This window comes from Palaemon carinicauda, chromosome 1, assembly GCF_036898095.1.
Source record: "Palaemon carinicauda isolate YSFRI2023 chromosome 1, ASM3689809v2, whole genome shotgun sequence".
NCBI classification, from domain to species: domain Eukaryota; kingdom Metazoa; phylum Arthropoda; class Malacostraca; order Decapoda; family Palaemonidae; genus Palaemon; species Palaemon carinicauda.
This window is the reverse complement of record NC_090725.1, coordinates 11,270,682-11,284,063: the sequence shown is the minus strand read 5'-3', so window position 1 is coordinate 11,284,063 and position 13,382 is coordinate 11,270,682. Positions and strand designations below refer to the sequence as shown.

Sequence of the window (13,382 nt, the reverse complement as noted above, 5' to 3'; positions counted from 1 at the left end):
CTGATGACTATTATCTAATATCCATAAACTAGTTCTTTCCTCAAGTATATATTAACTGCTCCTAACCTACTTACATAGAGTGCTTGAATAGATATTATCACTTCTACCCATGACTGTCAAATGGAGCCCAATTTGGAGAAATGTCAATATATTCCCCTGGAATGAAGAAGAGCAGCAAAACTTAAAACCTCCAAGACCTTTGGTTTGGATTCATCTTGAAGAGTATGAGCAGCAATAGATGAAGAGATGGGATAGAACTTCTTTGATGCAAGAGAAATACAGTATAGCAAACTGGAGATGCTTGTAGCAAGACACTACCATTTGCATCAAGTGCATACACAACAAACAATTTCAAGAGGGAGGAAAAAAAACCAGATCAAATTCATAAATTCTAGTTACAAGCATTGAACACCACTACCTAAACAAGTCGTTAAGAACAGCATCCTAACACCCTTACCTATAACAGTTTCATGAATGTAACGCATGCAGTGTGCCTCACATAGCATGTTGTAGCTAGTGCTTATTTTCTAGCTCTTCTAACCCAACCGTTCAACTTTTTAAATGTTAGCGTACTCTAATTTTAGCCAATCAGTTAAAAATAAATCCTACATGCAAGTCCATTATTATTATCATAATCATAATTATTAGCATTACTAGCTAAACCTACAACCATATTTGGGAAAGCACGATGATACACGTCCTAAGGCTCCGACAGGGAATAATAGCCCAGTGAGGAAAGGAAATAAACAAAATATATATGAGGAGTAATGAATAAAAAGTATAAAATATCATAAGATCAGTAACATTAAAATACTGTAGATTTGTCTTATATAAACAAGGAAGAGAGAATCGTGTCATCCTGTTCTATACAAAAAACATTCGCTGCAAGTTTCAACTTCTGATATTCTAACGATTCAACTGCTTGATTAGGAAGATAATTTCACAACCTGGTCACAGCTGGAAACAAACTTCTAGAACACTATGTAGTATTGATCCTCATAATGGAGAAGGCAAAACTTAGAATCAACTGCATACCAAGTATTATAAGCAGGATGTTACTGTCTGGGAAGACCTAAACCCATCAATAACTTTTCTTTACCTATTACTCAAAAAATCCATAAATATTGATAAGTATTGACCCATCTACTCTCAACTGTTTGAGTTTGAAAACATGGGCCTCATGATTAATATGGTCAAAGGCTGCACTAAAATCAAGGCCAATCATATGAACTTCCTGACCACAATTAAGTCTTCCTGACCACAATTAAGTGATTTCTCTACAGCATTAGAGATTGTAAGAAGGGCATCAGAGGCTCCAAAGCATTTACAGAAGCCAAATTGTAAACTCGGGAACAGAAGATTACCTTCACCATTCCTATTTAGTAATTATGCCAAAAGAGGTTAAAAAACTTCAGATAGTATGGAAGTTATGGAAGTTGGGTGGTAATCAGCTGGACTAGAGCTACCAAAAAAGGGATTTTGACAAAGGAAAAATCTATTTCTGGGGAGAGACCAGTGACGCCCGGTGAAAAGGTCCTTCTTTACACTTTTCTGATATAAATCTTCCAAATATACCGGAGAAAGATAAAAGTATGGAATGCAGAGGTTACTACCCTCGCGCGAGCACCTTGTGAGTGTCGTGTATACATCAGGGGCGTGTGAAAACCACTATTCACAGGCTGTCTTCCATTTAGATAATTCCTTCATCAAAGGCCCTAGAAACCAAACTTGGACCACGCCACCGACACCTAACACGAACACCCTCTAGGACATCTTCGACCCAGAAACACATTTACATAATGAAATATTACCAATTCTCCAACAAGATTAAAAAGAACCTCTTCCTGCTAACTTGCAGATAATTACAGATAATTTAGGAACAAAGAAATCTGCAGTCTTTATAAAAATAAAACAAAGGAAAAATACCATTTGAATCTACACCTCCATAAGCATCAAAGTCCATCAAGTGTTTTAATTTCACAGGACCAATAAGCTAAACTAGTTAGTTTGGCCTCAGAAAAACATGAAAGAGGAAGATCGAGTTTTTCATTGCTCTATTTAATGTCAAACAGATCAGACAAAAGGGTTGCCTTGCCCTTTGGGCAGTGAGTGACAGAGCCATCTGGCTTAAGTAAAGACAGAACTGTCAACTTTACACCAAGGTGCAGATTTACGGATCACTTATTATTTGTGTTCCTATGTTGTACCATAAATGGTTTCTTTTACGGTCACACTGTATTCCTAGAAATGTAACACAGATCGTGTTAAACTAATTAGTAATAAAATAATATAAATACACTGATAAGAAATGGTTAGAGCTTCTCAACTTGTTTATGCAATATTCTGGCCTTTGATATTAATACAGATGGGAATCGGAATCAAGAACACAGAAAATTCTTCCCAGCATGCTCTACCCAAAATAATCTGCAACTATCAAATGAACAATTATGGGGCTCTAGCTGAACCGTCACCATAAAATGAAAAGACCAGCATGACCTTGCATTATGCCCTTTATCAACAAATTTGTTGTCTTGGACTGTAACCAATACATCATTATCAAGAATTAAGTCAATTAAAGAAAGCTGTAACATCTATACTTCATTAACTCTGGTGATGCCAAAGCATGCCTTTCTAAGCAATCCTCTTAGATTCCCCAGCATGCCCTGATTCTTAAATTTTAAGTACAGTAGTATAAAACTCTGGTGGATGGCAAATATAAATCACCCTAAGGTTTCTCAACAACCTAACATTATACTGTTACAATATTCATTGAACAATTCTTTGTTTATTGGTAATCTCAAATAAGCAATTAACATTTTAACTCAATGTGACAATATTCCAATCAATCCTTTCACCAAAAAAAATAACACAAACCACCAATGTTAAATTTCCTCTCAAAATCCATAGGGTGCAGAATTCTCCAATACTCCCTCCAAGAGTCTGTTGTAATACTAGTCATGCCATGGTCTTAAGGAAATTTAAACAAAATCAAGCCCAGTCACAACCAGGAAATGGTCCAAGGCAGTCCAAAGCAACAACCTGGCAAGAACGAGATAAGAGACAAATAACCACCTCTCATTCCCATAACAAGAATACGCAATTTCCAAAAAGCCCACATAAACTGAAGAAGAGTGTAGTCCACAAAATAAAAGCAGATCAAGAACTTGGCCAGCTGATGTTTTTGACAAAGTTGTTGAAAGGCACAAAACTCAATTATCAATTACTGTACTTTATCCCCTCCATGATCCAAATTTCATATACAACCAAAATAAAAGTGAAGTCCGGTCTCTTGTAATATGATATTTTAATTATAAAATAAATTTTTGAATATACTTACCCGGTGAATATATAGCTGCAACTCTGTTGCTCGACAGACAAAAAACTGTACAAAAAAACTCGCCAGCGATCGCTATACAGGTTGCGGGTGTGCCCATCAGCGCCAACTGTCGGCCAGATACCAAACTCCATGTAAACAAAGACTCAATTTTCTCCTCATCCCACTGCGTCTCTATTGGGGAGGAAGGGAGGGTCGTTTAATTTATATTCACCGGGTAAGTATATTCAAAAATTTATTTTATAATTAAAATATCATTTTTAAATATTTAACTTAGCCGGTGAATATATAGCTGATTCACACCCAGGGTGGTGGGTAGAGACCAGTTAAATATGTTTACATCTTATGAGCTAAGAGTTTTTATTTCATTTTAGAAGTTATAAAAATAACAAAAACAAAATAAATAGGTACCTGGTAAGGAAGTCGACTTAGACGATTACTCTGCCTTATAAGTACGTCTTCCTTACGGAGCCTCGCGATCCTCTTAGTATGCTGACAGACCCCTAGGAGCTGAAGTATCAAGGGCTGCAACCCATACAACAGGACCTCATCAAACCCCTAATCTGGGCGCTCTCAAGAAATGACTTTGACCACCCGCCAAATCAACCAGGATGCGAAAGGCTTCTTAGCCTTCCGGACAACCCATAAAAAAACAACATTTCAAGACACAGATTAAAAGGATATGGAATTAGGGAATTGTAGTGGTTGAGCCCTCACCCACTACTGCACTCGCTGCTACGAATGGTCCCAGTGTGTAGCAGTTCTCGTAAAGAGACTGGACATCTTTCAAGTAAAATGACGCGAACACTGACTTGCTTCTCCAATAGGTTGCGTCCATTATACTTTGCAGAGATATATTTTGCTTAAAGGCCACGGAAGTTGTTACAGCTCTAACTTTGTGCGTCTTCACCTTAAGCAAAGTTCGGTCTTCCTCACTCAGATGTGAATGAGCTTCTCGTATTAACAATCTGATAAAGTCTGACCAAGCATTCTTTGACATAGACAAGGATGGTTTCTTAACTGAACACCATAAAGCTTCAGATTGGCCTCGTATAGGTTTAGTACGCTTTAAATAGAACTTAAGAGCTCTAACAGGGCATAAGACTCTTTCTAGTTCATTGCCTACGATCTCCGATAAGCTGGGAATATCGAAAGATTTAGGCCAAGGCCGAGAAGGCAGCTCATTTTTGGCTAGAAAACCAAGTTGCAGCGAACAAGTGGCTTTTTCCGACGAAAATCCGATGTTCTTGCTGAAGGCATGAATCTCACTGACTCTTTTAGCCGAGGCTAAGCATACCAGGAAAAGTCTTAAGAGTGAGATCTTTCAGGGAGGCTGATTGTAACGGCTCCAACCTGTCTGACATGAGGAATCTTAGTACCACGTCTAAATTCCGTCCAGGGGTAGCCAAACGACGCTCCTTGGTGGTCTCAAAAGACTTAAGGAGGTCTTGCAGATCTTTATGTTGGAAAGATCTAAGCCTCTATGCCGGAAGACCGATGCCAACATGCTTCTGTAGCCCTTGATAGTGGGAGCTGAAAGGGATCGTCCTTTTCTCAGGTATAAGAGAAAATCAGCTATTTGAGCTACAGAGGTACTGGTCGAGGATACAGAAACTGACTTGCACCAGTCTCGGAAGACTTCCCACTTCGATTGGTAGACTCTAATGGAAGACGCTCTCCTTGCTCTAGCAATCGCACTGGCTGCCTTCTTCGAAAAGCTTCTAGCTCTCGAGTCTTTCGATAGTCTGAAGGCAGTCAGACGAAGAGCGTGGAGGCTTTGGAGTACCTTCTTTACGTGTGGCTGACGTAGAAGGTCTACCCTTAGAGGAAGACTTCTGGGAACGTCTACTAACCATCGAAGTATCTCGGTGAACCATTCTCTCGCGGGCCAGAGGGGAGCAACTAACGTCAACCTTGTGCCTTCGTGAGAGGCGAACTTCTGCAGTACCTTGTTGACAATCTTGAACGGTGGGAATGCGTAGAGATCCAGATGTGACCAATCTAGGAGGAAAGCATCTATATGTATTGCTGATGGGTCCGGGACTGGAGAGCAATAGATTGGAAGCCTCTTGGTCAGCGAGGTTGCAAAGAGATCTATGGATGGTTTACCCCAAGTGGCCCAAAGTCTCTTGCACACATCCTAGTGGAGGGTCCATTCGGTTGGAATTACTTGCCCTTTCCGACTGAGACAATCTGCTATGACGTTCAAGTCGCCTTGGATGAACCTCGTTACTAGGGAGATGTCTTGACCTTTTGACCAGATGAGCAGGTCCCTTGTGATCTCGTACAACGTCAGTGAGTGGGTACCTCCTTGTTTGGAGATGTACGCCAAGGCCGTGGTGTTGTCCGAGTTTACTTCCACCACTTTGCCTCGAAGGAGATACTCGAAGCTTTTCAAGGCCAGATGAACTGCCAACAGCTCCTTGCAGTTGATATGCATGCTCCTCTGACTCGAGTTCCACAGACCTGAGCATTCCCGACCGTCCAGTGTCGCGCCCCAGCCCAAGTCCGATGCGTCCGAGAAGAGAACGTGGTGGGGAGTCTGAACAGCCAGGGGAAGACCCTCTCTTAGGTTGATATTGTCCTTCCACCAAGTCAGACAAGACTTTATCTTTCCGGAAATCGGGATCGAGACCGCTTCTAGCGTCTTGTCCTTTTTCCAGTGAAAAGCCAGATGGTATTGAAGAGGACGGAGGTGTAGTCTTCCTAGTGATACAAACTGTTCCAGGGATGACAGCGTCCCCACCAGACTCATCCACAGCCTGACTGAGCAGCGTTCCTTCTTCAGCATCTTCTGGATGGATAGCAGGGCTTGATCTATTCTGGGGGCTGATCGTCTTGTTGTTCAGCAACGTCCTAATCAGATAGTTCCTCATCCGAAAACTGATGAGGAAACGGCAACGGAGTGGGCAACGTCTGGCTCGCTGAGTCCGGTTGCACTGGTGCATGCGTGACGGAGCCGGACGCAACGTCATGGAATTGCTGCACAGTCTGTGAACTGTCAACAACCATGGGTGCGCGAGGAAGCACAGCGTCCACCCGAGACTGTCTAGACCGTCTGGGTTGTGCAGTCAACACCATACCGGGTTGCTGAGGTTGACGCACCGCGTCAAAACAAGTCACCTCTGATGGTTGTTGAACGTCCTGAACGTCAACAACCACCTCCGAGCGTCGCTTAACGTCAACGTGCAGCTGGCAATCCACACTGGGTCGCATCGGTGGAGGAACCACCTCAACTGGTAGACGCGAGAAGGTTACCTCAGCGTCAACAGGACGCACAACCGACCGGTTGGAAGGTTGTTGGCCAGAAGGTTCGGCAGCAACCTTCTCCGCATTAAAGTCCTCTATCAAGGACGCAAGCTTGGACTGCATGTCTTGCAGCAAAGACCATTTAGGGTCTACGGGAGCAGGTGCGGCAACAGACGGGGTTAGCGACTGAGGCGGTACCGCTTTCCATCCCTGAAAGCCTTGTTTATGCATGACATAATTGTACAGCAAAACTTCAAAGGCTCGAAAACAGCTGTGAAGTTGACCTGTAAAAAACTTGGAGCGTCTCCTGGCCAGGCGCCAGGGAGAGTCTACGAGATTTGAGAAGTCTATCTGGGCAGAGGCAGGAACTCCCAAGCCGAGAACTTCTCTCGTGTCATATCAGACTCTCGCTCTATAAGCCAGTTTAAAAGAAGGGAAAGCAAAGGCTGTATCCCCCAAACTCCTCCTGGTGATAAACCAGTCGCCTAGCAGACGTAAAGCTCTCTAGGAGAGCGAGAGAGCACTAGCTTATAAACAACGGCTTCGAAGTAGCTAGGCCTAGTGTAAGCTCTGACGTTTAGGCGAACGAGGAGCAGCAGTTACAAAAAGATCCGGACAAAGATCCTTAAAAATCATCATGATTTAATTAAAGTCCATAGAGGGCTAAGCAGCTTTAGGCTCCTCTCTGTCTGACAGAGTCCTCAAGGGAATATCAGTAGGAGGGGGAACAGCAACTTCCTCATCTAAAGGAACCTTGTCCGATAAAAGCTGAGTCTCAAGCAAGGGAGAGACCTACCGTGGTGGCAATGCTTTACAAGCAGAGTCCACACACACTGGTGCATTAGTAGCGGACCAGGACACAACGTCATGTAACTGCTTGACAGTCTGTGAACTGTCAACAACAACAGGTGCGTGAGGACGCACAGCGTCCACTCGAGACTGCTTTGACTGCCTAGACTGAGCAGTCAAAACAACTCTAGAATGCGGAGGTAGACGCACAGCGTCAAAACAAGTCAACTCCGATTGTTAGCGAACGTCCTGAACGTCAACAGGAGCATCAGCAAGTGGCCTAACGTCCAAATGTGGCTGAAAATCCACACGAGACCGCATCGAGTGTGGTTCTAAACAACCTGACTGACGTGACTTAGCTACGCCAAAGTCAACAGGATGCACAAAGGAACGTTAGGTTGGCTGAAAGCCAGGATATCGATGAGATAAACGGCTAGACTCAACGGACTAATCGGCAGAATAGTCTTCCATAAGGGAGGCAAGCATATTCTGCATGTCTTGCCGTACAACCCAAAGGATCAACGGAAATGGTTGCGGTAAGAGACGAGGGTAACGTCTGTGACCGCAACACTATGCCAACAAAAAAGACTCTCGGAGTCTGTGTTACGCTTTTGTTAGGCGGCGAGCAGTTTTCCGATGACTGCATAGGGTCAGAGCTGTCCTAATGGCTGCAACCAGGACGCTGGACCTGTCCTGAAAGGACTGACTTTCGCTTAAGGGTCTCGAAACCTTGTTACAGGTTTCTTATGCGAAAAGCCTTCGGATGACGAGGAGAAAAACGTCTCTCTCGCCTTATGGTAGGGGAGATCTTGGTAAGATACACCCGATACCATAGAGGGAAAAACGTCTGTTCGCTGATCAAGGCCTCTCGAACCCATAAGTCGTATGACATTACTTCTCCCCTGGGCTTGGGAGCTTGCAAGAGGTCCCGGACTAGGTGAACGACAGGCACGAACAGACGAACCCTAGGACGCAACACTGTAACACTTTGCGTAATATCACTTTATCACTACGATTTTCTGTTTTGCACTTATTTCACTGAAATCGAAACTTTACTGATTTCTACCTGAAGCACGCAATTCTACCCTCATCAAAAGGTAGTAAATGCGAAATCAGGCGTATAATGCAAGCACATTAATACCAGCAAAAAAACAGTAAACATCTTTTAAGATAAAAAATTCAGTGGTTGGGGAAGAGAATAAACACTAGTTCATTCAAAACTACGTTTTCAATCTCTCACCGTACATTGCCTGGGGACGAGAATAAAACTAAAAACGTTTTATCCTTTCTCCCCGTACAGAGACTAGGGACGAGAGTAACTCGAGAACAACGTTACCCGCTTGAACGGAACGTTTTCTCTCCTCTCTCTCCCTCTGTCTCTATCTCTCTCTCTCTTTCTCTCTTGATTTCGCACCTAAGAGAAGAGCCCAATTACGTTTCGTCAAAAAAACATGTTATTTGACCAAAGGAAAAAACTGAAAGGTTTTTCAATTAAAAAGTTCCTTTAAAAATAGAATTTAAAACATTTAAGCTTTGAAAGAAGAATGAACAAAACGTCAGAATCGATTTACTTTTTCTGCAAAGTGAAACCGTGATACACTCTCTCTCTATCGTAACGATAGAGCGCAAACTGCGTAGCATAAATAAACTAAACGTTAGTTCATCTTTGAAAACAGTACGAAGACTATTCAAAGAAATTCTTTCACTTAAAAAGTTTTAAATCCTTAGCTCTTTAAAAGCTATTACGATTTAAAGGGCTCAACGTTGATTAACTTCGGTTTCCAAGTTAGGACCGCCTACTCTCAGGAAAGGTCGCATATAAACAAAACATTAAAATTTATTTTTTATGTTTATTATAAATGGAAAGTTAATCGAAGAGGAAAATCTATAATTAATTTATAACGTGATAAGATAATTACTAAAAGCCTAAACACACTTCCGTCTAAGGGAAGGGTCGGCCATTTAAAAGTCAAAGAAAGTCCATACTCTCTTTGTCACCAAAAATTAAATCTATCCAAAACGAGTTCAAGATTGAAGATGAAGATAAAACACCTGCACTGCGAAAGCTCAAACCAGAATATAGTACTTCACCAAAGATGATGGGAAAAACTCCAGGTTTCAACAGCGAGTAAAGTACGTCTTGTCGACACGTCGACAGAGAGAAAATTGAGTCTTTGTTTACATGGAGTTTGGTATCTGGCCGACAGTTGGCGCTGATGGGCACACCAGCAACCTGTATAGCGATCGCTGGCGAGTTTTTTTGTACAGTTTTTTGTCTGTCGAGCAACAGAGTTGCAGCTATATATTCACCGGCTAAGTTAAATATTTAAAAATGCAGGTGCTTAAGGATTTATTTTAAAGGAGGACGTATCTTCATTGTGCATAAAGAACATCTTATGAGCTATGCATATGAACGTGGAATAAATCTCAAGCCCATATGCAATAGGTTAAGAATAAAACTATAAGGTTATACAGTATTGCATTTCCTTAAAACCTCATGAATGTTTTTAAAATATTTAATTTTAGTTCATTACTTCTTATATTGTTTATTTATTTCCTTATTTCCTTTCTTCACTGTGCTATTTTTCCCTGTTGGAGCCCTTGGGCTTATAGCATCTTGCTTTTCCAACTAGGGTTGTAGCTTGGCTATTAGTAGTAATAATAATAATAATAACAATAATAATAATAATAATAATAATAATAACAAACATTTGAAAACCACATCTGATGCAGATAGAATATGTATTATCAAGATGAGCAGATGAGCAGAAGGAAGACTCTCTGACAAAAACAGGGAGAGAGGGCTTACAGCAGCAGTACATCACAAAGGTACCTAATATTTTAACTATTTCAGTTGGCATGGTCTCTCATAAAAATACCACTGGTTGGAGGCTTGTGTAAAATAATAAGGTTCATTCTTAAGAGGGAGCACTTACAGAAGAATTCCAACAAAATGACAATATCTTGATGATAAATCTACCAAAAAAGACTTACTACAGAAAAACTTCAACTGTCAATATCACTCACAGAGAAGAATCTATTTCAATTGGATCTAAGATAAAACTATCAATTTTTTCTTCTTTCACATCACTACAACAGTCTACATTTTCTATTTTAATGACCTCTGTTAAACGAGTTGATGATTCTACTGGCTGTTCTTTCCGATGGCGTCGCATATGTCTTCTGAGGGATCCTTTCTCCGCAAAGTTTTTGTTACATATTTCACATATATATGGCTTTTCACCAGTATGTAGCCTCAAGTGGACCTTGAGAGTATTTTTGTTATCAAAACTTTTGCCACACTCTTCACAAGAAAAGGGCCGTTCCCCTGTATGCTGCCGCAAATGTCTCTTTAGTTTATCATTTTCATAAAAGCCCTTCTCACAGAATTCACAACAATATGGATATTCACCTGTGTGCTGGAACTTATGGGCTTTAAGTTTTCCATTATGAGTAAAAGTTTTCTCACAAATGTCACATACATAAGGTCTTTCACCAGTGTGTGTTCTCATATGCTGCTTAAGGTTTCCTTTCTCACTAAATTCCTTATTACATATTTCACATGAAAATGGACGAATTCCTGTGTGTTTTCTCCTATGGTGTCGAAAATTGCTTGCATCAGCAAAGTCTTTGCCACATAATTTACAAGAAAAAGGTCGCTCACCTGTGTGCTGCCTCATATGTATCTTAAGATAACCTTTATGAGTGAAACACTTAGCACAAATTTTGCATTTGATAGGAGCCTCTTTAGTGTTTTGTTTTATTTGCACAGCAGGAGGCTTGTCAGTGTTCTGTTTCACCTTCATAAGAATGTCTTTTTGCGAACAACTTGCAACAGAAGAATCACCAAAAAGTGAATGCTCCAATGAAGGTTGATCAAATGTTTTATCAAAGTCATTGTGCTGAACTAAACTCACACTGGGAACATCACTTGCACCATGGTCCACTGGGGAGCTTCTGTCTTCAGTACAAGTCTTCCCAACATAATCAGAGGAGAATTCTCCCTCTTCATGCATTGTAAGAACGAATTGTCCACAAGACCTGCGCTTGTTTTCTGGACAATTTTGGACTGAAAATTAAGAAAAAAATATATGGAAAAGTCACAATACAACAGAGATCTCATGATACATGTATATTAATTCACCAATAATGCTACAAGCATCTTATATTGCCATACCCAAGGATTTTTCTTGACTAAAAATATCTAACACTACTCTAATAGCTCAAACTAATGATCAAAATTACTGTATATAAAAACCTAACAGCTACCTAAGCATGCCCTAGGTGACTGATTAAAGGTATTAGGGCCTAAGTAAATTCCTGATTGGCTTTCTGTGATTTTTATTTGCCTTTCAATAGGTGGCAACATTAATGCATGATGAAACCCTGAGAGGAAAAGAAATATAGAAATAAAACTATAAAAGAAGTAATGGATAAATAATATAAAATATCTTGAGATCAATAAAAACATTAAAATAGATCTGCCATATATACTGCGTGTCGTAAGAGGCGACTAAAAGGGACGGGACGAGGGGGCTGGGAACCCCCTCTCCTGTATAAAAAATCCTGTGAGACAGCAACAAAACCTGCTGCTTCCTCCGGTGCCTTAGATGACCGCGGAGGTAGCAGCAGTAGGGGACTCAGCAGTATGAAGCTTCATCTGTGGTGGAAATGTGGGAGGTTGGGCTGTGGCACCCTAGCAGTACCAGCTGAACTCGGCTGAGTCCCTGGTTAGGCTGGAGGAACGTAGAGAGTAGAGGTCCCCTTTTTTTGTTTTGTTTCTTGTTGATGTCGGCTACCCCCCAAAATTGGGGGAAGTGCCTTTGGTATATGTATGATGATGTATAGATACTTATGTCAGCCTGTTCAACATAAAAACATTTGCTGGAAGTTTCAACTTCTAAAATTCCACCGATTCAATTGCCTGATTAAGATAATCATTCGACAATCATCTCACAGGTGCAATTAAACTTCCAGAATACTGTGTAGTGTCCAGCCTTATGATGGAGAAGGCAAGACTTGGAATTAACATCATACCTTTGGACAAGCATTGTTCTTAAGTTGCCACTTAGTATTAAATCTTATATTCAACTTTGTATTCATGTATGTATGAAACAACGTTGGTCACTTGTTATGAATAATTTTAACATTGAATATTGTTAGATCGTTAAAAAAAACATTTCATGCTAAAATATTTAAAAACAAAAATTAAATGTGTTACAGTAACATGAATCCCCTTGTCAAAATGACTCTGCAAGTCAGTGAGACTAGTCTTTGATCTGTCCGTCTGGATAGAATTATTAAAACTGAGAAAGAGGGTGTCTAGATGGAGAACAGTTTAAGCAGAGCCCTATAGTTTAATGATAACAATTTATGCATTTGGGATATGATTTCAGAGTTATTACTTATCCTTTGCTTATGTCGTTTTGTGTATAAAAAAAACTTTAGTTAGGATTGTGATTTTAAAACTTGCAATAAATTATTACAAGTCATAGTTTAGACTATAGTCAACCCTATTTATATAATTCTAGCCTCCCAATGGGTTTCTCCAGTTTGAGAAAAAATTAATAAATAAATAAATAAGCAAGGTAATGAGCTAGAATCAATCAATCAATCTTAGCTATTAAAAACACAATTAATTCTACCTTTCTATCATTTTACTTGTACTTTACGAATGAAAGACTATAATCAGGTTAGACATAATCAGCCACATGTGTTATGTGCAGATTCTACAAAAAGATAATAAAGTATCTTAAATTATAAAGTAGTAGTAATAATAATAATAATAATAATAATAATAATAATAATAATAATAATAATAATAATAGTGGCGATGATGATGATAGGATGGCTCTGGCGTCTAGGCCTCTGCTAATTGCTTTGTAACTTTTCGTCTTCTGTGGTTGTGTAGCAGCGGGGTCTCACTTCATAGGATGGCTTTTAAATTTTTCTCCTTCATTGTATTATTTAGCCAACAATAAACAGTTGTTTCATTGATGTTAAGAAGTTT

The 13,382-nt window shown here is 40.2% G+C and overlaps 1 protein-coding gene across 1 annotated transcript in view; it reads right to left on the bottom strand.

The window, feature by feature from the left end:
• Positions 1-13,382, bottom strand: part of LOC137631175 (zinc finger protein 721-like) — a 99,326-nt gene that overhangs the window by 31,254 nt on the left and 54,690 nt on the right. The window contains exons 5-6 of the mRNA XM_068366187.1: positions 11,642-11,758; positions 10,400-11,441 (exon numbers count right to left, since the gene is read on the bottom strand). Of these exons, the coding sequence (XP_068222288.1) occupies positions 10,400-11,441; positions 11,642-11,758 (1,159 nt within the window). The remainder of the gene's footprint in view (positions 1-10,399; positions 11,442-11,641; positions 11,759-13,382) is intronic.